The 27,176-nt window shown below is 48.2% G+C and overlaps 1 protein-coding gene across 2 annotated transcripts in view; it reads left to right on the top strand.

The window, feature by feature from the left end:
• LOC106573705 (zinc finger protein 423) overlaps positions 1-27,176 on the top strand; it is a 138,440-nt gene that overhangs the window by 80,342 nt on the left and 30,922 nt on the right. The window contains exon 6 of one of the 2 annotated variants that reach the window (XM_014148998.3): positions 2,639-2,659. The exons of the other annotated variant lie outside the window; for it this stretch is intronic. Within the exon in view, the coding sequence (XP_014004473.1) occupies positions 2,639-2,659 (21 nt within the window). The remainder of the gene's footprint in view (positions 1-2,638; positions 2,660-27,176) is intronic. 2 annotated transcript variants of the gene reach the window in all.

Below are 27,176 nucleotides of genomic sequence, written 5' to 3'. Positions count from 1 at the left end.
ACAATAATAATAGTCCACCCCTTCCAGGGCCACATGCTGAACAATAGGAGTGGTGGACCAGAGCCTCTCATTTCCCAGGGAGAGAGAGTGTCAGAGGGCCAGATCATTTTCATTTCCTTTTCCCAGATGGAGGGATATCACAGGCTGGTCTTATAAACTAGACGTAACATAGTAAACTAAAATATGGGACTATGAAATAAGTAGGAAATGTTATGTTTGATATGGCCACGTAAGACAAAGGGTTACTTAAATCAAAAACAAAAGGGGGGGGGTGTAACACAAATGTCTAGCAACCCAAAAGTTGCGTGTTCGAATCTCATTTTTGCTCATTAGAAATTTTGCAACTACTTACTACTTTTTAGCCCATTTGCAACTACTTAGCATGTTAGCTAACCCTTCCCCTAATGTTAACCCTTTAACCTAACCTTAATCCTAACCCCTAAACCCTAACCTCTAGCCTAGCTAACTTTAGCCACCTAGCTAACGTTAGCGTTAGTCACTTAGCAACCTAGCTATTAATTAGTCTTGACAAAATTACTATTGAGATAATTTGTAAAATGCCTTATTCACATTATTTTTGTTATGACATAAGTCTTACATTGATGTGTATGATGTGGTAAAGCCTTCACATTTGAGACAAAAACTCTCACAGCAGTGTCGACGCAATCTTGTTTTCCTCATAGTGACAGGGGAATAGGGATGGAAGGACTGTTCTAAGAAACTGGATACAGTTCAGTGGTTCTGCATCTTCCCTATTTATAGGCTAGCCGTGCCGTAGCGGGGTGTGAGGTTGGGGGGGTACTGTGCACCACAGTGGGGCCACCCCCCAGGGCCCTAGGCTGGGGATCCCACCTGTGTGGTTAATCACAGTGCTCTATGCATTCAGAGCGTAATTTTAGCCCTGGTTTGGCAGGGCTCAGTGGTGCAACTGGCCCTGCACGTCGGCCTCCCCTGCTGACAGGGGTGGGGGAGTCGGGGGGGGGGGGGGGGGGAGGGACAGAGAAGGGAGGCAGAGGGAAGGGGGGGGGGGACAGCCTTACCACTCACACCTGCAGGGGGCTCCTCCATGGTTTGCAGCTGCACAGTGGAAAACAATAAAGCCTGTGAAAAAAAAATGCCAGTGTGGTCCTCCTGAGAGACCCCAACACACAAAGAGAGGAGAGAAGTGAGGGAGAGAGAAAAGACAGAAAAGGGAATTCTAAGCAGGCAAAGACTGCCTTAGCAACCCAACCTACAGCAATAAACAAAGTAAAGAGATACAGATTGTGGTTGTCGATACCCAGCTATATTTTTAAATCTTTCTCTTCTAAAAATACTCATGGTAGCTGATACAAATATTTGTGCGGTACAACTGCTGCTACTACTACTGGTATTTGGTCAGAATATGCAAGCACCATTTTGTGCGTGTGGATGCATGTGCTGCTCTGAGTGTGTGTGGGCTCACACACTTCAGGACAGGCTGAGATGGGAGAACTGAGGAGCTTACTCATTTCACCACACATGCACACGCATTACCTCACCCCCACCCCTTCTCTCTCTCTCTCTCTCTCTCTCTCTCTCTCTCTCACACTTTGAATTCAATTTCAATTCAATTCAATTCAAGGGGCTTTATTGGCATGGGAAACATATGTTAACATTGCCAAAGCAAGTGAAGTAGATAACATACAAAAGTGAAATAAACAATAAAAATGAACAGTACACATTACACTCACTCACTCACTCACTCACTCACTCACTCACTCACTCACTCACTCACTCACTCACTCACTCACTCACTCACTCACTCACTCACACACTCACACACTTACTCACTTACTCACTCACACACTCACTCACACCGACACACGCGGCTCTGCTCTCCAACACATCCTGAGGAAAAGCATGCAGACACTAATGCCTCACTAATCACCGGCGCCCAGAACTCACAGCACGCCCACTCTCCTCTCAATCGCCCTTAATCAGCCAACACATTTCAATTAGCATATTGTGTTTAACCTCACTTTCATCTGCTTTTATTAGTAGATTGAGCTGTACTCTCTCCCCCCCCCCATTCAGCCCTCTATCTCGCTCTCTCTCCAACTCGCTCTCACTCCACCTCCCACCTTTCGCTCTCGCCACCTCTTTCTTTCTCTCTCCCTCTACCCCCGTCCCCTCTCTCTCCCCCTCCTTCCATCTCAAGGCTGGGTGTCTCTCTCTTCCCCACTCCAGTAACTGTACCCGTGGAAGAGAGCAGTGTAATAGATACATCTATTAAAGCATCTACTGGAGTCAGACTGTTTCTCCCCTCATCAAGGCCTAAACTAAGTCTGGAAATACAACCGTGTCAGTTGAGCACTTTAGTCTTATGACACAGTTTCTTCATTGGTATTTCCGTCATATTTATTTCCTGGTGGACATGAATTGTGATTTGAATCTTGGTCTTGTGACGACAGAGTAGAGTGAGTTGGTTTGATATTGAAGGATGAGCATCAGTCCGGGTCTGGATAAAGAGAGAGTATCAGGTGCATGGTATGGTAGCTGCTGCCCCACCATAACCCCCCATGTATGAACCCCCTAACCCCCATCTAATCATGGACCTACTGACTAACTGTCACCTTGCCTTCTCTTTCCACCCACCTTGCCTGTCGGACGCCTGTAGGAGAACCTGCCCAGCTGCAAGGTTTGTCCCCCTTCTCTCTCCATACCAAGCTGTGTGAATGGAGACCTGCCTCACTGCCTGTTGAGCACTGGGAAAGAGTGGGGAGGGGGACCGGCCCATATGGCTAAATAGGGCTACAGGGCAGGACACTGCATGATGCACCCAATAGATAATATTGTAAAATACTCAAAATCCAAAATAGCAGAATGCTTCATTTGCACTGCAACCGTGTAAAGAGGAGCTATAGCCCCACTCTCAATGCAAACCCTCTCATATTATTTGCACACCAACATAAATGTCCACCCCCCACCCCTGATGATGGCTGTGTATGCATGATGAACCTCTCCCTCTCAGCCAGGCCCAGGGCACAGCCAATCACCTGAATCTAAGTGCCCTCGGGGGAGCCCAGCTAATGATGCATCTCATTCATGATTCTCACTTATTCATTTCAATGAACTTAGCGAGCTAGCGCCCTGAGCATGAACCCAGATGAGCAGAGTGGCGGAAAGGCATCCCGGCTGATCCCTTTAACCCAGAAGTGATCTCACAATACAGTAGTGTAGTCATGTTATTACTCCTCTCCTCCTCTTGCTCAGACCTGACCTCTCACTGGTAAATCCGCCCCTACTATCAGGTCAATGCTCCCAACTATAGTCCTGCTGTCTTGAACTTTAAGTCATATGTTAGCCTTAATGCATGAGTGATGTTTAAGGTACTATCTATCCTTTAGAGACATCATGAGACTAACCCTTTATACTGAGGCCAGACCTGTACTCTGTTCTCTTCCTGTGACAACCCAGCTATCTGCCTCTAGTGATGTCTGTCTGTGCTGCAGTTGGGCAGTGCTTGAGCAATCTCCTTGTAGTGTGTGTGTGTGTGTGTGTGTGTGTGTGTGTGTGGTGAAGAGAGAGCGAGGGAGAGAGACTGGTGAGAGAGACCTGGTGTGGGCTCTGTGTCACTGAAGACTTAATGAGGCAGCACACAAGAAGCTTTAGGAGTCCATGGATGTGGATAATGTGGATGATGGCTCACTCCACTGTGTGCATGAGTGTGTGTGTGTGCCGTGTGCTAGCCTGATAGCCATAGGGCAGTGTTTTTGACAGATGAAAGCCGCTCTCTGCCTTCAGTCCAGGCTCATTACACCATTGCTCATGAGTAAGGTTAAATAATTATTGTATGATCCATGATCCTCATTCAAATAGTCACCATCTCAAATAGGCCTCTATATCTGTCCTTCCCTTGACTGTGGAATGTGATAGTGTTAATGAGGTGTGTTGGAGGATGTTGGTTGTCTACTGGTCTCCACTGAACACACAGTAACACACTGTGGTGATGCTATGAACATGGGAACAGATGACAGGCCCCTCATGCATATCCCTCACCACCTGGAGCCAGCCAGCCAGAACACCAGAGGGGAGGGAGGATGGAGGGGAGAGAGGGTATCAGGGAGGGAGGGAATCATGGAGTAGGGGAGGATGAAGGGAGGGGGGTGGATGATGAAGGGAGAGAGGAGGGCATGTATATTTGGTATTTCTCCTTTAAGGACCTTCTTGACTGCTTCATTGTGATTGGATATGAGGGGAGTCGATTGTTTAGCAGAATGTCAGCTGACCTCTCATCTTACAGACAACATTAAGTAATGTTGTTGCGATGTTTACATGCACAGGAACACAGGTGTGCACATGGTCGTAGGTTGCCAGCCAGACTGAAGTGCTTATGAGTCAGAGAGCCTCCCACAGAATCTAGGTAGCAACTAACCCAATAACAGTAAATACTTTACGGCCATTGTATTCCTGTCATTCTCTCTTTCTCCCTTTCTTTCTCCCTCTCTTTCTCCCTCTCTTTCTCTGCCGCTCTCTTCTGCGTTCCTCTAGTTACCCCCACTGAGAATGACATGTTTGAAAGTTTAAAAAAAGCAAGAGCAGAAATTGCTCAGATGTTGGTGAAGTGTTTGTTTGCAAGGCTGAGTGCTGCTTGATCCCCCTGAGAGCTCATTTTTCCACGTTTGCGCTTGATTTGCTTCTTATGCTGTCTATTAAAAGTAATTACAAGCTGTTTGGAGATCTATAAGAGAACTGCTCAGGGGGAGCTCCTCCAAAACGTGTGGGAACAGAATGGAAAATTGGCACATTGTGTGTGTGTGGGGGGGGGGGTGCATGAGAATAATGATGAGAAATTAAAAGAGGGGCTACATGTAATCCATTTTTCCGTGTGTTATTTATACAAAGGTAAATGTAATTTGTGTCTACAACCACTAATGCCAGCCCTTGATGTCTGTGTTATACAGTAGTAGAGAGTGTATTTGCGTCTCATACCTTAAGTCGGCCTGTGCTTGTTTTAGTGATGTCAGAGGTGCACCTGCCCTTCTCTCCCCCCTCGCCCCGCCCGGCTCTCACACCCGCCCAGGTGTGGCTGAGCCAGCTGCTGGGGAGAATGGGACAATTAAACTCCCTCCTCCCCCTCCCTGCCTCCTCTCCCTGCTTTGTCTGGTAATTGTTAAAAGACAAACAAGCCGCTTGCCTTTCTGCGCATGATAAACACGGGCCAGCCACAATTAGCTCCTTGCTTAATTCGTTAAGTATTCTGAATTTATTTTCTCGAGTGACGGCGGCATCTGTCGCAGCTGGTGAGGAAGGTGCGGGGTACAGTGGTGAGAGGCGGTGCGGGGGGTGTGGGGAGGGTGCAGGGGAGCAGAGCATCACACACCATAATAAATCACATTGACCTGAGTGTGTGAGCTCACAGCGGAGGACAGAGTGCATAGGAGAGATGGAGGGAGGAGAGATTGAGAGATGGAGGGAGGAGAGATGGAGGAAGGGATGAGGTAGTCATGGACGGGGAGGAGAGTAATAGAGACAAGTTAATCAACAGAGAATAAATCAGTTGATCTTTGACCTCCAGGGTTCTCCAATGGTCTCTGTTAAGGCTCCTAATGACCTGCTATCTCATAGTTCATTTAAAATGGAAGATGTGCAGATTGGCTTTTAGATCATTCTTTCTGATGAAGTCAGATAAAATGCTAAGTTTCTAATTAGCATCTCCTGTCTGTCGGAGGTGATATGAGTCTGATACGTCAGCGGGGCTCCAGGTGGGAGGCATGAGAGGATGTCACAGCTCATCTCTCTCCAGATCAAGCAGAATGTCAGCTAGAGATGATTGGGGGAAAGTTTCCCGAACGCCCCCTTCCTTTTAGCTGCTGAGGGCCGGGGGTGGAGATCCCAGCGCGGCACAGCACAGGCCCCCCGCCTGCTATTAGCTTCTCCGTATGTGCCTCTGTGTTTGTGTACGTTTGTGTGTGTGTATGTCTGGGTGGGAGAGGCAGGTGCTCGTCCTCTGTGTTCAAAGCCCCACTCCCAGGATGCAAAGCGTGGCTCCCAGAAAGGTGACAGGCTGACCGATACATGCAGCTTTGATACAGGGTTTTAGTGAGCATCACACGGTTAAATAGGAGAGGGGAGTCGGGATGCATCAGGAGGGAAAAGGTACAGCTGGCAACCTGATGTGATTTAAGACTCAAGCTACCATGGGTTTTCTGGGGTTTCACTTTTTAGGGAAAATATTTGTTACAAACTTTTTTATTTTACTGTATATTATTACACCCCATGTAATATAATTACTCCCGAATTCAAATGAAGAAGGTGTGGCAACTTTGTGGTTACATTATGCTTTAATTGGTCTAACTGGAGTAAAAACAGACAGAAGCAGGGAAGATGGAAAGAGTGTGAAAGAGATTATTAGGGCAATGGAGAGATGGAGAGAGAGAAGTGGGAGTTGGCAGGAAGATAGAGGGAGAGATGGAAAGAGGGAGATGAAGAGGGATCAGTTGGACGGTGGGGAATGAAGGGAATTTGGCAGTGAGAGGGAGTGAGGGAGAAGAGGTGGAAAGTAGTGGAGGACTGCATGAGAAGTGTTTTTGATGGTGAAGAGGTGGAGGGAGGGCAGAGATGTCCACTAGGCCACTGACAGGGGGGAGGCCACTGACGGGGGGAGGCTGACCTTCCAAAGCCAGGGAGAGGTTGAGGACGGGGTTGATGGAGAGAGGGATAAGGGACAAACACAGGGATGGGAGGATAGAGAGAAGAGAGGAGAGGGGTGGGGGTGTGAGGAGAGTGATAGCTGCCTGACAGGGGCTCTTCCGGTTTTTGGCATGCGCGGTGAGCAGCTGGACTTCATTAGGCGCTGGTGTTAATTACTGGGACCAGACTGGAGCAGCGCGAGGAAAACACTTGCCTCAATTCAGCCAGGGTCACCTTGAAATCGTTTAGCATCAGAGAGAGAGAGAGGGATGGAGAGACAGGGAGAAGTGGGTGCATGTGGGAGAGTGAGGCACCCATTCTTTTGTTTGTAGTGAGTAGCGCACTGATTCATGGTTGTGATTCAGGCTGTAATAAGACACAGTGTTGGTTCATTAGTGATTAGTGATCACTGATTGCTGTTGACGGCGTTTACAAATGACCATTAAATGATGCAGCTGCTGCTGATGTGGAGGGTGGTGGAAAATGGAAGCAGATCAAAATAGGATCATGTGTACAGAATACAGCTCTGGGTGGATATGGACTAGACACACTGCATTTCACTGATCTAATGTTGCTGTGCTGTCAGTGGCAGGGTAGTAAGGCTGGTTGTAGTACACATCGTATGAAGACATTGGATACACCCAGGCAGGTTCTGTACACACACACACTGAGCGGTTTTAGCAGTGAGGTGTGCAAGGTTTATCTTGGCTGTTTTCCTGATTACAAAGTATGATGACAGGAAGAGACTGAAATGAAAGGAAGAGAGGGCAGAGGAGAAATGCTGAAGCAATAATATTCCGTTCTTATCTTCTCCCTCTCAAACAGTTGTGTAAAATGGTGTTCTCTCGATTCTGCTCCCTATAATAATAAAAAGGTATCCTACAATCTCCTCCCTAATTCTCAACCACGACTGTTTTTCAAGGCTTTTTTTGTCTTCCAATGCTTTCTTCTCCCCAGCAAAAATCAATGCATTCTGATTCAATAATTTCCCAGAGTGCATTGCTCTGGGCTCCCTGTGCTGAGAGAGGTGACAAATCCCGCCATGGCGGCGTGAACCTTTCCCCCTCTTCCCCTTCGTCTTCCTCCGTTTCCTCCCTGGTTTTGGTTTTCTTTCTCTCGTCTCCCTTTCATCTCTCTCTCTCTCTCTCCCAACACTGTGTTGCGACATAGCTCACGAATTCATTGGAATTTCACAGCCTTCCCGGGCTCTCGTGAAAAACACTCATTTGTGACGGTGCCAACCTGTTAATGGCGGATGGTGGGGTCTTGCCGAATCCCACCTCCGCTCCCCGGTGCTCGTTATGGTGCGCTCGGCGCCGCGTGCTGCCTCCCATACATCTGCCAAACTCAGCTGCCAGGGAGTGGCGTAATTATCCCGTTGGAGCAAGTGACGCCTCCATACCGTCACAACTGGGGTTTCATTAGAGACCTGCACCTGTGGAGATGCTATGGTGCCCCCAATGTGTGTGGGTGTGTGTGTGATGCACATTGCGGGGCATGAAGCTGGGTGTGTTAGGGCCGTCTGTGTGACTTAGTTTGAGGTTGTTTTTTCGCCTGTAACAGAATGATTTCTTACCATGGTGTTTGAGAGTTGAGATTAGAGGCTGTCTGCGCTCAGAGCTCCATACTGAGTTAGTACAGTTATGATCTTACCCAGTTGTCATAGTTCACATCTATTTTAGTCTCTAGACTGCATGTCGGATCAGTATTTCATTTTGTTCCCTCCCCTTTACTTCAGCAGACCTGTGTGTATCCCTGATATTGTAATTGTAGTGCTGTGTTCGGCAGGCCTAGTGCATAGTGAGGCAGTAATAGCAGTGCTGTCTGGGGCTGGGAGGCTTCAGGAGGGGAAAGGTGTCGCTGGCGGTAAGTGCAGGGTCATTAGCATCTCCTGACTGAGCTGAGACCTGAGAGCACTAATTCTGCTCCTTGCCTGGGCCGTCACACACACCAGCTGTGGCTGACTACATTGCAGTGCATGAGGTCATGTGTAGAGACTTAGAGTAGACTGTGCCGGAAAGTCTTCCGGGTTAGTTCTAAACATGTGTTTGAGTGGTTACGCTAGGTTTACCAGCAGAACTCTTTACTGAGCGATGTGTCTTCTTACAGCTATATGTAGTTTCACAGATGTACCCTCTCCCTCCAGCTAGAACCCCCCTGACAGCCAGTACGTATCCCAGTGAGGGTTTCCCCTGCACCCTCCCAAACAGCAGTATCTTCATCTATTACTGCTGCAGGAGACAGGAGAGACGGGGGAGGTGAGGAGAGGGGAATTAGGGGGTGCAGGGGATTTATGTGGGGGGTCACTATGGCGAGAACAGAGAGGGCAGTTTGAAGGCTAGGGGGCATGGGAGTGTTCCTTTTTCTCTCTGTGAGTTCTTGCAGACCTCTGTTTTCAGTCAAGCTATGACGACGCCTGGTCCACAGCAATTCTGCCCACTAGCAGAAGTAAAGCCATGGCAAGGGAGTTAAATCAGTTTGTGTTACTGTGTGTTTGTGTGTTTGCGTGCATGTGCGCATACATGTGTATGTGTTGGCTCTGGGCGGTATTATTCCGATTTTCCCTAATAGGTGGACCATGGAGGAACCATAAACCCCTTCTAAAGACCCTCATAGACCCACTGGACTCACAGACTTCCTCTTAGACATGCCAATCTAAGCACAGGGTGATTCACACATGATGGTACAACTGCAGGAAATGTGAAATTGATCTCCCTGCCCGAGACACTGTGTGTGAGGTAGAGAGCAGGCTGAACAGACATTTCATGTCTAGATCACTGATGTGAACAGTGGTGTAATATATTGTCAGTGTTACTATAGGTTTAGTCCAGTTTAGTGTGGATCAGAGTGGTGGATGGTTTTCAGACTACTCTATCCAGCCCTGATCATCTTGAACATGAGATCTCAAGGGTTAAAGATGAGGTGTCGAAGTGTCTTGCAACATTGTCTGGTTTACACATTTAGTATTTATTTGTTCAACCCTCTTGAACAAATAAATATACATTTTCTCTGCGAGACTGAGGGGATTTGGCGGGAGAGAGAAGAGAGGGAGAGTGAGGGACTGAGTGAGGGAGGCAGGGGTCTGTCGGTTGGTCCGTCAGTCACATTAAAACACGCTGACAGCCTTCGGTTCCACACTAAACTTTGGACAAATAGCTTTCAGATCGATAGTTTCCCAACAGCAATATTTGGTATCAATGCATGTCCTTCTCATTACACCATGTGGCGGCCGTCTCCACGGGCGTGAATAATTTATCCTCCCGACGTGAACTGAATGCTAAAAGAGGGGAGGCCGCTCTCTCTCTCTCTCTCTTTCTCTCTCTCTTTCTCTCTCTCTCTCGCTCTCTCTCTCTCTCTCTCTCTCTCTCTCTCTCTCTCTCTCTCTCTCTCTCTCTCTCCCCCCCCCCCCCCCAGGGCAGAGGAGGATGAAGGACCTAGCAACTACCACTATTTCTCTACATTTTGAACCTACCCCCCCTCCTTCTCTCTTGATTACTCATGCAAACTCACTTCCTTCCGCAATTTATTCCCTCACTTTTTCCCCCTGCAATCTGCACTCTGTAATTGTGTTGGTGTTACATGTTGGTATTTTTAGTTTGTCGCTGATATTAGTTCAGTTTGACCTGATCTGATGTTCAGGTTGTACTAATATTGACTTCTGTAATCATGACTTTTAATGAGTCTTTGTGTTTTCATTGAGTCTTAAGCTATTTCAGATAGCTCACTACCCACTGAGGCCACAACTAAGACAATGACGCATTTCCCTGGGGGGGCTGGGGGTTTCACCCCCTCTTCCTGTGCCAGTAGTGTGACAGCCCTGGAGGGGTGGGCTAAGGTATGTCCTGCCCACTGCAACGCATCAGAGCTGAGGATAATGGAGGTCCTGAGACAGACAGGGCTAATGCAAGCGAGACCTCTCTCTATGGGGCTGAGCGCTAGACCTCCTATTGCCCCCCCCAGCCCCCCTCCTTGAGCCTTCCCCCTTTGTCTTTCCGCCCCACGCGATGCTCATCGCTAAGTATTATAAATGTTAGCTTAGACCCTGCAATAATCTTCCCCCATAATAATAAAGTTTTATTGCCGTGTTCCTATTAGCGAGTTAATGTTGTCTGCTGATGGCGTGTAATTGTGCTTCTTCTCTGCTTTGCGAGTCCCACATTCCCTCATGCCCAATCAGCTCCGCACGGGGAGAGGAAATAAATAGCTTAATGCTGTTTTAATTACAGAAAACATAAAGCTGGCAGCCCACGCCCTAACTTCAGCTCTCTTCTCGCCCTGTATACCTGCAGCTCACTACACCCCCCCCCACAACCCTACAGACAAGGTCCGGAGCCTTCTAACTCATAAATGCAGGATGTCATAATACGAATACACACACAAACGTGGGCAAACAAGAACAAAGGCACCTTCTCTCACACACATACATTCTTCATATCTTACACATACCGTACACTGACTGTATACACACATAGCAGCACACATGCTCACCTAGCCTCTCACTCCCACACAGCTCCAGAGGGAACTCATCGTTCAGCCCACCCTATATGGGCTAAAAAAAAAAATACTAAAAAAAAAATACTTTCTGGACATTTCTGACTAGTTATAAATAGCTCTCTGAGGTATGCAATGACTGACATGACAAGAGAAACGGATGATGCACTACCCAATTAAAAAATTGCACCTTGTACATTCTACTATTACCCTGCGCCTCTCCTGCCGACCCGCGCACCCCACAGTTTGGGAACCACTGTTCTAGACTCTCATCCTGCCCATGTCACACAGACACGCTGCTCCAGACGCCCACCACTGTTCTTATTTTATCCCACACTTTGGCCCCTCTGAGAGGCGACGGAGCACGCTCCCCGATAGGCCTGACACTCGACCAGATGTTAAGAGCACTCCTGCTGTAATTAATCTGATGAAAGAGAGAGAGAGAGAGAGAGAGAGAGACTGTTTCCATCTCTGGAGGACACAGGGCTGGATTGAGTGGGCCGCTCAACAACACATTTAACAAAAACTAGGGCCCCTTAAATTTAAGGCATGCCTCTGTTGTTAGAGGTAGTGTCAACCCTGGTGGACCGTGAAGGCACTCTGAAGCTACAGGGTTAAGTGTTATTTTCTGTGTGAGAAGGAGGTTGCTCTTCTCTTTAGTATGTGTGTGGGGGCCCGGCTCAGAGGGCTTGTATGCAGATGAGAGAGAGAGAGAGAGGGATGGAGGGTTTGATTGAAGGCGCTGGGGCTCATGCCCTGAGGCCTTGGTCCTGTGTGGCTGGCTAACGGGCAGCAGAGCGCCTGCCCACCCCCGCCCTCTCCCCTGGATCGATATGGCCTGCGTGTGCACTGCTCGTTAATGCATGGCAGAGGGGAGCCAGGGGCTCTCGGAGGCCCTGTCCGGGGAACACAGCAGTCCCAGCACCTGGACAGAACACGCACTGAGCAGGGCTGAGAGCACAGCACAGACAGGTAGGATCAAGACGGACACAAAGAGACAGACCAAGCTGGATCACACACTTTCTGTCCACAAAAAAGACAGACAGACAGACAGACAGACAGACAGACAGACAGACAGACAGACAGACAGACAGACAGACAGACAGACAGACAGACAGACAGACAGACAGACAGACAGACAGACAGACAGACAGACAGACAGACAGACAGACAGACAGACAGACAGACAGACAGACAGACAGGAGAGCAAACACTGGTTCAAATGGGTCACAGGTTGAGCCAGTGACAGTGCTGTATGTGTGACATACTTGGCCAAATTGTTGTATGTTAGGTTTATTGACAGAGCAGGGATTGGTATTGGCCAACTAATACCGACGCAAGATACTAAAGTAAGACAAAAAGAAAGTGACAGAGTTTAGGTGTGATTGTGAAGGAGTTGTTACATTTATCACGTTAGCCTGGATGTGCTCATACACAGCCACAGTCACACATAGAAAAGCTAATAATACCAGTTGTTAGATACCAGTGTGTCCTCCTAACACACTCACCCAGGCATTAGCACCCCCAATCAGACCTGGACAGAGCTCATCTGTGGGCGCCAAAACTATACCTTACAATTGACACGTGTGTGTGTGTGTGTGCGTGCATGTGTGTGTGTGGAAACAATGGGTGGTCTTTGGAGCAGAGCTGTTGAAGTGGAAGGGTCCATGAGTGTGGAAAGCTGTTCATCTTACAGTCAAGGACACCTCTAATTACAGCAGCAGGGGGTTGTGGGAAGGGGGTGGGGGTGGGGATGCGGGCCGGGATTCCAACAGCACTGGCTTATGGGTAGAATGGGGGTATTTGTCATTTTTAGGCTTTTTGTGTTGTGTTTATGAGCTCAATATGTTTTGGCCAGATGCATGATGATGGATGCTGTTCATTAATGTAATGTGGATATATCTGCTGTGTCTGTCTGTGGGCAGTGGCCTGTAGGGGCAGTGGCCTGTAGGGGCAGTGCTAGAGGAGGCAGGAAATGAACTAGCGGGACTGGAGTGATGCCGAGGTGATAGAGGTGTAGGGTGGTGTGGTGAGGGGCAGTGATAGCTGTGGTGAGGGGCAGAGATGTGGTGTAAGGGGGTTAGTGATGGGGTGTCTTTTTCACATTTTGAGAGTCTGGTCTCCTCACCTCTACGGAGCACTGAGGTGCTGAAACGCTAATGGCCTCTGCTCTCCCCTCTTCCTCCCTCCTCTCACTCGCTTCCTTCTCCTTCTCAGTTCTCCTCTCATTCTCAGCTCTAATGTGACGATTAGGACGTTTACCTGCTAATGAAGCGCCTGGCTCGACATGGCCAGGATGGGTGCTGATTGGGCTGGGTGGGGGGTGTCTGTTCCCCTCTGATCACATCTACTTTCCACACACAGAACTGTAGAATGTATCGCGCCTCTGCCCTCTAGTGATTTTGTGATTAGAGGTGAGCTTTAGCACATCATTAGTAAAGGATTTTGCAAAAATAACCCCTTCTCAAAAAAGAACAAGCTGAAGGACTTGATTAATGAATTTATGTTGTTGCCGCAGAAACAAGAAGATTCAGAATCCTGATCTTGCGTTGTGTGTCCTCAGCAGACCATCGTTATTAGCATAATAATAGTTTCCAACTGAAGTCGTATTGTATGACCAGCCTTAGAGGATGTAGTGCACTATAGTGTGCATAAACAAGAGCAAGTTAAAGGATAAGGTTTGGTCTCTATAGCCTAAACCAGTTAGCCCCTCTGATCTAATCCAATTAACCCAAACCAGGCCTGTTACCCAGTTCTGCTGCTCTGGCTTGTAAAGAACTTCATTGTGTGTATTTCGTATGTGAGTTGTAATATGCGTGTCCGTGAGATAGTGTATGTACGTTTGTGTGTCTGTGTTGAACCTCGTCAGTATAAAAGCTTGGTGTTGTTGCCGAGCTGTTAGTCTCTGCTGTTTATCCCTCTCACGCTGGCTTGTGAAACGCCAGATAAATGCGGATCTTCTGTCACCACGGAGCTCCCACTAATTACGGCAGCTTAAGTGCTTTAACCACTGTTATCACAAACTGTTCAATCCTGAGACCTTGTCAAAATACCCTCACCCCCTCCCCGCCACTGTTCGTGTGTGTGAGTGTGCGTGCCCGTGTGCTAGTGGGTGTGCGTCTGTGTGTGTGTGTGTTTATGCTCAGAGACCATGAAAGACTACTTCCAGCCAGTGCAGCAGAGTGTCTCTGTGTGTTTGACAGATCCTGTGTGTGAAGAATTGTAGAACGTGATGGCACTTGACGAGCTGTTGAACACAGATTTTACAGTGCATCATTTTAAAGTTTCCTCCTGTTATTGTATCCTGCCATTCAGTGATTTTACCTCAGTGACTGCCCCACACACACCCGGCTGCCTGTGGTCTGCCTATTAGCAGCAGCGTTGCCGAGGCCATAACGCTTCATTTATTTCATGCGAGAGAGCCCAGAGAGGAGAAGGTTTGGGCGCACTAATGTATTTTTCTGCATCTTTTTTTTTCCTTTTGTCTTGTTCTCTTTATCTCCCTCCATGCCGCTCGCTCTCCTTCTCCCGTTTAATTAATTGGGTTCCTGGGAAGAATGAACAACACCAAGTTTCAGAAGAAAAAAGTGTCAGGAGAGAAAGGGAAAGAGTAGACGGTGTGCAGTAGCAGGCAATGCCTCAGAGTTTGGTGTCTTTTTGTCTCTGGTGGAGGGGGAAGGTGTAAACCCAGCAGGGTAACACCGAGCAAGGAGGAGGAGCTAGCTGGATCTTAATGGACTGTCGGGTGTGTGTTTATCTGTTCCCTAGTCACTGTTTATCACCCAGTCATGTGGAACTCATTTACTAATTGAGTTTGAGGCTGGGAACGACGTGGCAAGAGGGGTCTGCCGAGGATCCACGTGGGGCAATGAGGGCCGCCACTGCTCCCTATGCAAAGGTCTGTGTGCGTATGTGTGCGTATGTGTGCAGTGCATACGTGTGTGTGCATGGTAGTGCATGTGTGTGTATGTGCATGGTAGTGAATGTGTGTGTATGCATGTAATGTTTAAGTGGACTGGGCAAGTGATGGACTCCCCAATCTGTGAGTGACAGCTGGGCAGTTTGGGAAGAGCCGTGGGAGTCATAAAGGGCTGAATTAAACTCTGCTGTGCCGGGCCGCTGCCAACAGACACCGCCATTTTAGGAAAGACAGAGCACAGCATTGCCACTTCTCCCGCTCTCTCTCTACCTCTTTTTCGCTCTCTTTCTTGTTTCTCCTTGTCCCGCCCCTCTCAGTTGACCTTGTTAGTGGGTGATTTGACCTGGAATTTTAACGAGGTGTAGTGGGGTGCAGTGGTCAGCAGTTGGCTGTGGCCCTGGTGGGTGTCAGGAACAGGAGACAGGGAGGGGGGTGACCAGGGGGGTCCTCTATATCTGACATTCTACCACTGATCTCTCCTGTCTGATCACATACAGGGGTCCATTCTGGTCACAGAGGAAGCGGGGAAATGACCATAATAAACCAACCGTGAAAATGTCCTGGGTTAGAATCAGCTTTGATCTTATTAGTAGCTGGCAGACTTGTGGTCTGGTGCGGTGGCCATGTTGCATTGGCGGACGTTCTGTAGGAAAATGGAAGGCGGAAACATGAATAGCGGAGGAGAAAGACAGAATCGGCACCAAGAAAAGAGAAGGAGCGGGTGAAAGAGGAGAGGGAGCGCGTGGGGTGCGGGCAGGCAGTGCTGAAAGGGTTACTGGGAGTTGAGTGCACGGGCAGACTCTTTTGGGCTAACTTACAGCAGCTGCAGAGCCCCGCTGGTAGATTAAAAGCGGCTCCTGGGCCCCGAATGAAGTACATCGGCGCCCCCACCGGGCCAGGGCCAGGAGCCGGGAGGGGCCCAACACAGCTGTCACCCAGGCCAAACTTTCCCAGCAGCCTCGGGAGCACAGAATGGCCAGGCCCCAAAGAACCAAGCCGCCACCCCTAGATTTGGGCTACAGAGGGGCAGGCCTCTGGAGGGTTGGAAGGGTAGTGGGTGGCTAGTCGTTTGTTTACGGAGGATCATGGGGCATATGTGAGGAGGGTGGGGTTGAATGTGTGTGTGTGGGTGCGTGTTAGGGTGCAGGTGGAATTTAGGAGAGGAGAATGTCTTGTGCTGTTGTTCTGTGTTTTACCGCATGCTTTACAATGGCAATGTGGCTTAAACCCCGGGGAAATGGTTGATTTAGAGTTAACAGGCTCTCCACAATACCTCTCCAGTCTGTCACTAAGGTCCAGTGGTCAGTGTTGAACCCAGCCTTCGTCACAGCTCAGTGGTACAACAGTGATCCACAGAGGCCAGACTGGAGGGAGGAACAGCAGCGAGATCAGCCAAATGCAACGAGTGTGACGCATAGCAAACAGATGCTGCTCACATCATATTGTCTTGTCAGATTTGGTTTTGTTTTTGTGTGTGAAGTATTCTCTTGTACATTGACATACAGGCGCACACACACTGACAGGCTCATGTCATGGGGGACTGGGGCTTGCTGAGGAGGCTGGAATCAGTGGGGCTCTGTGGGCTGGGCATGGGAGACGGGTTTGCTGAGGAGGCTGGAGTCAGTGGGGCTCTGTGGGCTGGGCATGGGGGACTGGGGCTTGCTGAGGAGGCTGGAGTCAGTGGGGCTCTGTGGGCTGGGCATGGGGGACTGGGGCTTGCTGAGGAGGCTGGAGTCAGTGGGGTTCTGTGGGCTGGGCATGGGGGACTGGGGCTTGCTGAGGAGGCTGGAGTCAGTGGGGCTCTGTGGGCTGGGCATGGGGGACTGGGGCTTGCTGAGGAGGCTGGAGTCAGTGGGGCTCTGTGGGCTGGGCAGGTGGGACTTCTGTCACGCACACATGCCCTCACCCATGAAAACAGAACAATGACACAGGAGCTCGGCTCATAAACAAACCATGCACATGTCTCTAGCCTATTCTAAAACTGCAGCACCACTAGAATACTAACCCTGGTGAGAGTACCCTCCTTCTGTTGATGCTGTGTGGTGAGGGGAGGTGTGTGTGTGTGTGTGTGTGTGTGTGTGTGTGTGTGTGTGTGTGTGTGTGTGTGTGTGTGTGTGTGTGCGTGTGCGTGTGCTTGTGCACACTTGTGTGTCTTTGTGCGTGTGCATGGGGTGTGTGATTGTATTGTGTGTGTGTGTGTGTCTGTGTTTCGGCATCTCAGATCCTGATGAAAGCATGCGGGCGGTGCCAGAGTCCTGTCCTATGGATGAATGGGGGTCGTCCTGTCCGGCCACCCTGGACTCAGTTGGCCCTGCCACGCTGTGGCCCCTCCTCTCCTGGTCTCTGCACGCTGCTCGGCAGGACAGCCAGACCAATCGAAGGGCTGACAAGAGAGCCTTTTGATTTGTAGGAAAAGGCTCTGTCCAGCTGGGAGGGAGAGGGTGGGGGGGTGGGACGACACGCTGCTCACCAGTGTGGGCATACAGCCCTACTAAGGGAAGGAGGGGAAGGGGAGGAGAAGAGGACATTAATTTGGCGGCACACAGACATGGTTGCTCCATAATATGGTGGATTTAAGCCATTCAACCCACATCCCTATTCTGTTGATCTCATCCACTGTGGAGGCATGCTACAGCTCCATTCCTCTGGTTTAAGACATGCTAGAGGTCAATTCCTCTGGTTTAAGACATGCTAGAGGTCAATTCCTCTGGTTTAAGACATGCTAGAGGTCAATTCCTCTGGTTTAAGACATGCTAGAAGTCAATTCCTCTGGTTTAATACATGCTAGAGGTCAATTCCTCTGGTTGAAGACATTCTAGAGTTTCATTCTTCTGTTTTTAAACATTCTAGAGCTCCATTCCTCTGGTTTAAGCCATTCTAGAGCTCCATTCCTCTGGTTAAATCATTCCAGAGCTTAATTCCTCTGGTTAAATCATTCTAGAGCTCCATTCCTCTGGTTTAACATATTCTAGATTTCCATTCCACTGTTTAAAACATTCTAGAGCTCCACTCCTGTGGTTGAAAGGCTGGCACTCTAATATGTGTGCTTGGTAACAGTGCAGACAGTTTCTGTCGATTAATTCCTGCCTCAGATAAATATTGACCTAGAGCAAGTGGTCTAACCTTCCTAAGACCCTAACCCAATCTAGAGAATGGCGAGCAGTTCATACTATCTGCCAAATATGACTCCTGTTGTCCACGGCTTCCTTCTTTTTTTTAATGGCATCCATTTTATCTCAATCCCTTATCTCTCTCTCTCTCTCCCAATGCTGTTTTCGACTCCTGCCTCTCTTCTTCTCCAGCTTCCCTCCATCTCTCTACCTCCCTGGGAGAGTAAATCCCTCTCTTCGGAGGAGTGTTTGGAGGAGTGTTGGGGCTTAGATGTGACTTCCCGCTTGGTTTCTTCATGAGCCCTCCTCCTGTCCACCCCCTCCTCCTCCACCCCCGTACCCCCCAACCCTTTCTGCTTTAATCCAGAAGCAGCACAGGCTGCTTTTTGTGTTTTTGAGGGGGGAGGGTTATTAGGATTTATTTATCTCTTTTGCTCTGTTCATTTGAAAATGCTCTCTCAGCTCTGGGCTGAGTCTGTATGTCTGTCTGTCTCAGGGAAGTGTAGTGCGCTTAGCTATGGAGAGATGGGGGAAGAGAAGAAAGAGGAGCAGAGTGAAAGGATGAGAAGGAGAGATCTATCTTTTTGTGATAGGCCTGTCTAATGTATTTTGAGTGTGTGTGTCTCCTGTACTGTGGTGATACTGGGTATGAGCCAGTGTAGTGTGGCAAGCCCAGGCCCAGGCCCTATCCACATGTCTGAGACCTCAGCCTATCAGGATATCTGTACCGCCATGGTCGGGAAGCTGTTCCAGTGTACGGCTATTACCCCAGTAACCCTATATAACTTTGGGAAGCAGGCAAACTGTGGCAGACAGTGAAGCACAGGCCCGAGGCCTGATCATAGAGGAGAAGGATGTCTTTGATGGTGTGGGGTTATTTTCATCAGGCTCTACCTCTGTGTAGGTGTTGAAGTAGGGGGGCAGAGGGCACCCTGACCCTGGAGGGCTGAAAGTGTTTGTCCCCTCCTTTCCCTCGTAGTACCAGAGCAGGTGAAAAATACCCACTCTCCCACTGTGAGGTACTTATGGATTAGCTCAGGTGTGACAGGCAGTGCTCCCCTGGCTGGTGCGTGGATGTGGATTTGAGATGTGTGTGCATGTGTGGATGTGTGTGTAGGGCCTTATTAGCATGCTGTGGGAGGTGTGTTGTAGAGCCGGGGCTGGCAGGGATTAAAGAGACTTTACTGTCACCATCCCCAGGAGAGTGAGCAGAGAGCACACACTGACACAGGCATACAGGAGCCAGATTAGAGCTCAGCTCCCCACAAACACAGAGGGATAAACACACACACACACAACCTCGCTCACATGGGCACACACACGTACCCGCACAATCTACAGAGGCCAGATTAGAGCAGAGCCCCCCGCAATCAGAAATGGATAAACACACATGAGCACAGGCTCACACACGTATACACACACTGTGTTCCTCCATACCCCACCCCAGCTCCCAGATGCCCCCCTGATTGGCCCATCTCCTGGAGCAGACTTTGGCATGAGGAGGAGGACGGGGGGGAGTGCCAGGGGAGAGGGGGTGGGAGTGAATAGAGAGGAGCTGAAAGAATGTACCCCTCACTGTGGGGCACGCCAGCCTGCTCCAGGCCCCCAGGGGCCCCCTCCCTCAACCCTCACCCCTTCCTCCCTCCCTCTTTCTCTGTCTCTCTCGCTCCCTCTCTCCCCCTGGTGTTTGGACAGCTGTGGGCAGAGATCGGGTTACGGGTGGCGCTGGTACTTCCTCTGCGCTGGCAAGCAGGCCTCTCACTGTGTTGGGCGTCTGGTTGCCATTACCGCCATGGCTCCACAGGAAGCCAGACCAGCTCTTCTCTTCTCTTCCTGTGCTACATGGAGGGAGTGAGGGAGGGAGGCAGGCTCAGGCAGTGTGGCCACCGCTGCTGCGGCATGGCTGTACGTCAGGGAACAGACCTTGCTGGGCTGCCAGGAAAACCCTGTCCACTCCAAACTCGGTCTCAGTCTGTCTCAGGACAATGTGCTGACTGGGAGAGGAGTTGATAGGCTTCTGGACCACTGACTGGCTCCAGTAGGGGATGATGCTAATGTACCCAATACTAAGAAATAGTTATTGTTTGTTTCATTAATATCCCCATAAAAGCAAACCATTTATGTTAGAAATCTTAACTAATCTAACATTTGTAAGAATTTTAGTTATTTGCAAGTAAGTAACACATTGGCTAGGCCTAGATATCAGACTTCTGTGGAGGGAATCAGTACTGACACACAGACACAGGTGGGTTAGTGCTGAAGAGTCTCCTCTGTTTAGTGTGTATTTATTAACACCTTCTCTGTATGCCCAAGAGCTATACCTGTTAATGAGGTCTCCCAGCACCATGCGGCCCAGTGATGATACTGAGACGGCATGGCCCCTCGCTTACTGGGACCCTTGTGTGTGAGAGTGGGCTTTCAGTTTGCTCTTTTCCTCCCTCTTCCCCTTTCTCTCTCCCTCCCTGTCCTCCTTTCTCCCTGCCTTTTTCTCACGCGTTCTCACCATCTCTTCCTCCTCTCCTCCCTACGCTATCACTCCATCTCCTCACTCCGTCTCTACTATGTCTCTATTTTATGAATGAATTCCCCCTCTAATGGGCTGCAGCTGGGGAGTGGGGCAGAACGTTACCCCAACGCTGATGGCGTAGGGGATATTGGTCAAGTTATTACTATAAATGATGAATGTATATATAAGGATAATTCATATGTGTTATGAATTGGGGAACCAATCCATTATTGGACAAAATAGTATTCTAGGAAGACCTTATGCATGTGTTATCTTAACAAAGACACTAGAAGACAAAAATAGCAATAATTGATTTATCTGAAGGTATACCTGATGAGCCTAATATCAGATTTGTGAACACGTACTGTTTTCTACAGCTTGTTTTGTATCAGAGAAACACACAACAACAGGTCAAATACAAAAATGTCAATAATAAAAAAAAGTCAGATGAATCAATGGTTACAGGATGAATGATAATGGCATATGATCAATACAGTAGGAAATGATTCATTCAGTAGGTTGTTTACCAGCAAGTTGTTTGAAGATGATATTCTCAATTTGGATACACTCAAGACTATACTTAACAGATCACGCGGGTGCATACTGCCAAAGAGTATGGTCTATGAATTGTGAATGGAGGAAGCAACTTCAAAGGTGTTCCGTTCTAATGTTAAAGTTATGCGGTTATTTAACGTCAACCTAAAAAGCTACACATTACACATCATGCCAATGCAAGAGAGAGAAAAAGGCAATTAACTGTGTAGTTCTCATCGACGGGGCTGTAGTGGAGCAGGTTGAGAGCTTCAAGTTCCTTGGTGTCCACATCACCAACAAACTAACATGGTCCAAGCACACCAAGACAGTCGTGACGAGGGCACGACTAAACCTATTCTCCCTCAGGAGACTGAAAAGATTTGGCATGGGTCCTTAGATCCTCGAAAGGTTCTACAGCTGCACCATCGAGAGCATCCTGACTGGTTGCGTCACTGGCTGGTATGGCAACTGCTCAGTCTCTGACCGCAAGGCACTGCAGAGGGTAGTGCGTACGACCCAGTACATCACTGGGGCCAAGCTTCCTGCCATCCAGGACCTCTATACCAGGCGGTGTCAGAAGAAGGCCCTAAAAATTGTCAAAGACTCCAGCTACCCTAGTCATACACTGTTCTCTCTGCTTCCGCACGGCAAGCGTTACCGGAGCGCCAAATCTAGGCCCAAGAGGCTTCTAAACAGCTTCTACCCCAAGCCATAAGACTCCTGAACATCTAATGAAATGGCCACCCAAACTATTTACACCACTACTACTCTCTGTTGTTATCATTTATGCAAAGTCACTTTAATAACTCTACCTAGATGTACATATTACCTCAACTAACCTGTGCCCCCGCACATTGACCCTGTAGCGGTACCCCCTGTATATAGTCTCGCTATTGTTATTTTACTGCTGCTCTTTAATTACTTGTTACTTTTATTTCTTATTCTTATTCTTTTTTAACTGCATTGTTGGTTAGGGGCTCGTAAGTAAGAATTTCACTGTATTCGGTGCATGTGACTAATAACATGTGATTTGATTTTAGTTACTCTCAATAGATGGAATGGGTGTCGTTGGTCAGATGACTTTGCTGCTGCACTATCTGATGGTGAGCCGGCTTCACGCAAGCTCAGAGATCGGAGTCCTAGGAGGCTGAAGACTCTGCGATGTGCGCTGACACCGGGTAGTCCTCGGCTGTGCAAGGCAGAACAGGGTTTGGCAAGGAATTTTAGCTTTCGCCATCGATGACTGAGATCTAGACGGGATCAGTTGGATGCGAGTTGGTGTTCCGGAATCCTTGGCTCGGCTTCAATGGAAAAAGGACAACTCGCAAGAATAAGTCCTTGGGTGGTTCATCCATTCACTGGAACTGCGGTGGGAAACCTACTTCAGTTCTTTTATTCCCTCCATCTGAGGGGAGTGTTCAAAATTTCCCGCCAAACCATCCGACCCTGCCTATTGGTTCAAGCACGAAAAGGGGTAGAGAGTCATCCAAGCATCCCCTCGCCTAAGGTTGGCATGTTTGTGCCAATTGGAGAAATGAGGGATTGATCCATAACTGTCCATAGCATGTTCTTCATGTACTGAACACTCACAAAAACTGTCAAATAGGGAATGAAATGATGCTTGCAGTCCGTAAGTACCAACATGCCTTGGTTAGGTTACATGTTGTATGGCTATTTGTAATAAGCATATTATACCTTGTAATAGTATAGGCAAAACTAAATAATATCACACAGCATACTTTACACTAACCCCAACATTTGATGAGTCCTCCATGTTTGATTAGCTGTTAGGAAAGGTGTTTTAGATGACATCTTGGTCCATTGTTGAATGAGTAGGCCTATTTTCATAGAAAAAGTTTGACACTTTCTGTGTTCAAGAGGAGGTATGTGGATCTGGACTTTATTCCCCTGTCGTGTACTGGAGCAAAAAGCATTCCAGCTTGGACTTTTCTGGTTTGTTTAGAATACGTGATATAGAAGGCTGATTGGGGCCATATCCCGGCCCTGCTGGTTAAACGTGGCACTTCAAAAGGGACTTCTTCTGGCCAGTGGGGTCAACCAGGGTTCCTGGTCTGAAGGGCACCTGTCCGGTAAAACTGGTTTGTGCTGATGTGACGTGAGGGTCCACTCCTACAATAGAACGTTTATACGCTGTGTAATCACCCCTGCTTTTGTCCCGGCCCGTTCATAATAGATGGAGTGAGGGGGAGAATGTGTTGTCGTCATTAAGGAAGTGCATTCCTAGCTATTCATCACACAAGGAGCATTTGAGTGATAGACTCATGTATACCACTGTCTGTGTGGGTCTCTCTGTGTGATCATGTGTGTGGATTCCCATGTGGGAGTGAGTTAATGGGCTTCATTGAGTGGGTGGTAATTGTGTCAGGTTGCTGTCAGTGGAGTCGGATTTCAGTGGCACAAAAGATGATCAATATCAAATCAAACTTTATTTGCCACATGCGTCGAATACAACAAGTGTAGACTTTACAGTGAAATGCTTACCTACAAGCCCTTAACCAACAGTGTAGTTCAAGAAGAAGAACATATTTACCAAGTAGACTAAAGTAAAAAGTCATAATAAAAAGTAACACAACAAGAATAACAATAACAAGGCTATATACAGGGGGAACCAGTACTGAGTCAGTGTGCGGGGGTACAATATGTTTTAATAAATCATGCTAAGATCAATATTCACAGTTCTTCATACACACAGATATATTTTGCAGTCTGATTATGCACAGTAAAAAATATCATGAGACAAATGGCACAACACATCCATGCTGCAGGCACAATATGTTAGACACAACACAATGGACACTACGTACTCATGACACTCACAATATACAATTGACCATACACATACAACAGACACAATTATATAACTTACAACTACATAGCAAACACAACACATTACACAAGAGACACAACATAGCTGCCAACACACAACAGCCTGTGCAAGCTAGGCAGGGAGGGAGACAGGGAGGGAGACAGGGAGGCAGGCAGGCAGGCAGGGAGGGAGGCAGGCGGGCGGGCGGGCCGGCGGCCCCTGGGAAGTGGGGAGAGTTGCTGTTTGATGTTGGCAGCTGATTAATGAGATGTGAGGAGTGAGCTCTTGACGGGCGCTCTCTGGGCGCCTGTTTCAGGATTCGGGTTGGGGGGTGGAACCAAGGATGGGAGAGGGGGGGGGGGGGGGGACTCTGCACCCCCGCTGGATACCCTTGAGCACTCTGTGGAGGTGTTGACGTGCCCTGTGCTCTGCTGGCTCATGAGGGTGCTGTCGCAATTAAACCAGCACAGCAGAGCTCCTACAGGAGAGGAGAGCCTCCTCTCCACATGCACCCTGGCCCCACTGCCGGGAGGGAGGGAGGGAGGTGCATAAAGAGGGAAGGGAAGAAGTATGGAGCTGGAGAGAGAAAGGCATACATAGAGGAATTGAGACAGGGAGAGAGACAGAGAGAGAGGAGAGACAGAGAGAGAGAGGGAGGAGAGAGAGACAGAGAGAGAGGGAGGAGAGACAGAGAGGGAGGAGAGAGAGACACAGAGAGAGAGGCAGGGGAGACAGAGAGAGAGAGGAGAGAGAGAGGGAGGAGAGACAGAGAGGGAGGAGAGACAGAGAGGGAGGAGAGAGAGAGAGAGAGAGAGGAGAGCGTGATTGAGAGAGTAATGAATGAGGGAGTGCAGATGGAGTGAGTGAATGGGAGATTGACAGCGGGAGGGAAATGAGAGTGTAGATAGAGAGGACAGGAAGAAGCAGAGGTTACGGAGAGGTGAAGAGGAAGAGACAGTCAGTCCCTGAGTTGCCTTTGGTTTACCTACCCTGTGTTATACATTAGTCCTAAGCCTGTGTTCTGTTCTGACGCATCAGGCCTGGTTGGCAGTGAGGGCTCATACTGGGACCAGCTCTTTAATTAGATCCTGATGAGGACCTTCAGCAAAAGAACCAGGTGATTGGACTTCTTATCCAAATAATTACCTCAATTAAGTCATTAAGACCCTGGGCATAGCCTAGCCCAGAACTGCCTCCTCTGTGCCACAGCAGGTATCCATCCCTGATCTCACTCTCGCACTCTGCAAGGGCTGCCTGCAATCTCTGTTCACCAGTAGGTGTGTGTGTACTAAAGGAAGCCTATTATGCTTTTGTTTCCTGCAAGATAGTGAGATACTGAAATCTCATGCACACACACAAACACACATACACACAAACACACACAGATAGGTAAGTTAATTACCTTCAGCATCTGGATGTCTGTATGTGTGCTAGCCCCTAGCTGCAGCATGGGTCTTTGTGGTTCTGGAAGTGCCCTGGTGTATCATGGGGGATTAGGCCGGGGCTGCTGTGTGTGGGGGATTGGAGAGGAGAACAGGCAGGCCAACCGTCCCTCCTCTTGAGTCCCACTTCACCTCACCCAACATTGCATAGCGAGAGAGCGAGAGAGAGAGCAAGCGAGAAAGAGGGAGAGATGGAAACTAAACTGCAAACCTCCTGCCAAATGTATGACCATATTAGAGACACATTTTTCCCTCAGATTACCAAGACCAACCCACAAATAATATCAGGTTTTGATAAACTCCCATATATATTAGGTGAAATAACAGTGTGCCGTCACAGCAGCAATATTTCTGACCTGAAAAGGGCAACCAGTGAAGCACAAACACCATTGTAAACATATTATGTTTATTTATCTTCCCTTTTGTACTTCAACTATTTTCACAGTGTTACAACACTGTACCTGGCATTATAGAACATTTGAAATGTCTCTATTATTTAAAAACTTTTGTGAGTGTAATATTACTGTTAATTTCTAATTGTTTATTTAACTTTTGTTTGAACTATTTCACTTGCTTTGGTAATCTAAACATATGTTTCCCATGCTAATAAAGCCCTTTTAATTGAATTGAGAGGAAGAGATCTGTGTCCCATCAACGTCCTGCAATCAGCACACACCTTGCAGAAAACCACCACCTCACCAACCCATGCACACACACAAACACACGCAATCTATTTCTTATGTTCACCGTCCATGAAATACAAAGCTCCTCTCCCATGTATTTGGTTAATTGTGTGTTGAGTATTTTGTTGTTGTTTTAGGGGGGGGGGGGGGGGGTTGTTCCCCCCTCGTTGTGTCTGGCTGCTGACGGTGTCCAGGTGGGCGTTAGGCTGCAAAGCATGGAAACACACATCTGGATGAGGATGAGTGCTCTGTACCCAGATGTGCTCTGACACACACACACACACAAAACTCCCTTTTTGGGCAGTGGAGCAGGAGGGTGACATCAGCTGCCTGTCAGGTGTCTGTATGATGCAAACAGATGTTATTTTGACGAGGGACTGAGAGGCAGGGGAGAGAGACAAAGAACAAAGCAACGACATGTTCTGAACTCAGCCGTGACAATTGTTGAACCATCCGATGGCGTTTAAAGAGTAATCATACACACTGGGATGGATGAACAGGCTCTCTCTCTGCCCTCACGTTAACTGCAGCTCCAGCTGTTGTCTGTGCATAATGTGTTTGTGGTCATGTGTGTGTAATGTATGTTAATGTGTGTCATTTGTGAAATGCACACACTGTTGGACAGACACACCAAAGACGTATTTTTATACAGGTCCTTTCTGTCACGGTTGTGTCTGTACCAGTCAAGTTGTTCAACTCTTCACTTTTTTTTATTTATTTTATTTTTTATTTCACCTTTATTTAACCAGGTAGGCAAGTTGAGAACAAGTTCTCATTTACAATTGCGACCTGGCCAAGATAAAGCAAAGCAGTTTGACACATACAACAACACAGTTACACATGGAGTAAAACAAACCTACAGTCAATAATATAGTAGAAAAATAAGTCTATATACAAAGTGAGCAAATGAGGTGAGATAAGGGAGGTAAAGGCAAAAAAGGCCATGGTGGCGAAGTAAATACAATATAGCAAGTAAAACACTGGAATTGTAGATTTGCAGTGGAAGAAAG

This window comes from Salmo salar, chromosome 16, assembly GCF_965601325.2.
Source record: "Salmo salar chromosome 16, fSalSal1, whole genome shotgun sequence".
NCBI classification, from domain to species: domain Eukaryota; kingdom Metazoa; phylum Chordata; class Actinopteri; order Salmoniformes; family Salmonidae; genus Salmo; species Salmo salar.
Note: the sequence above shows the minus strand (reverse complement) of the source record. Positions and strands in the feature narration are given on the sequence as shown.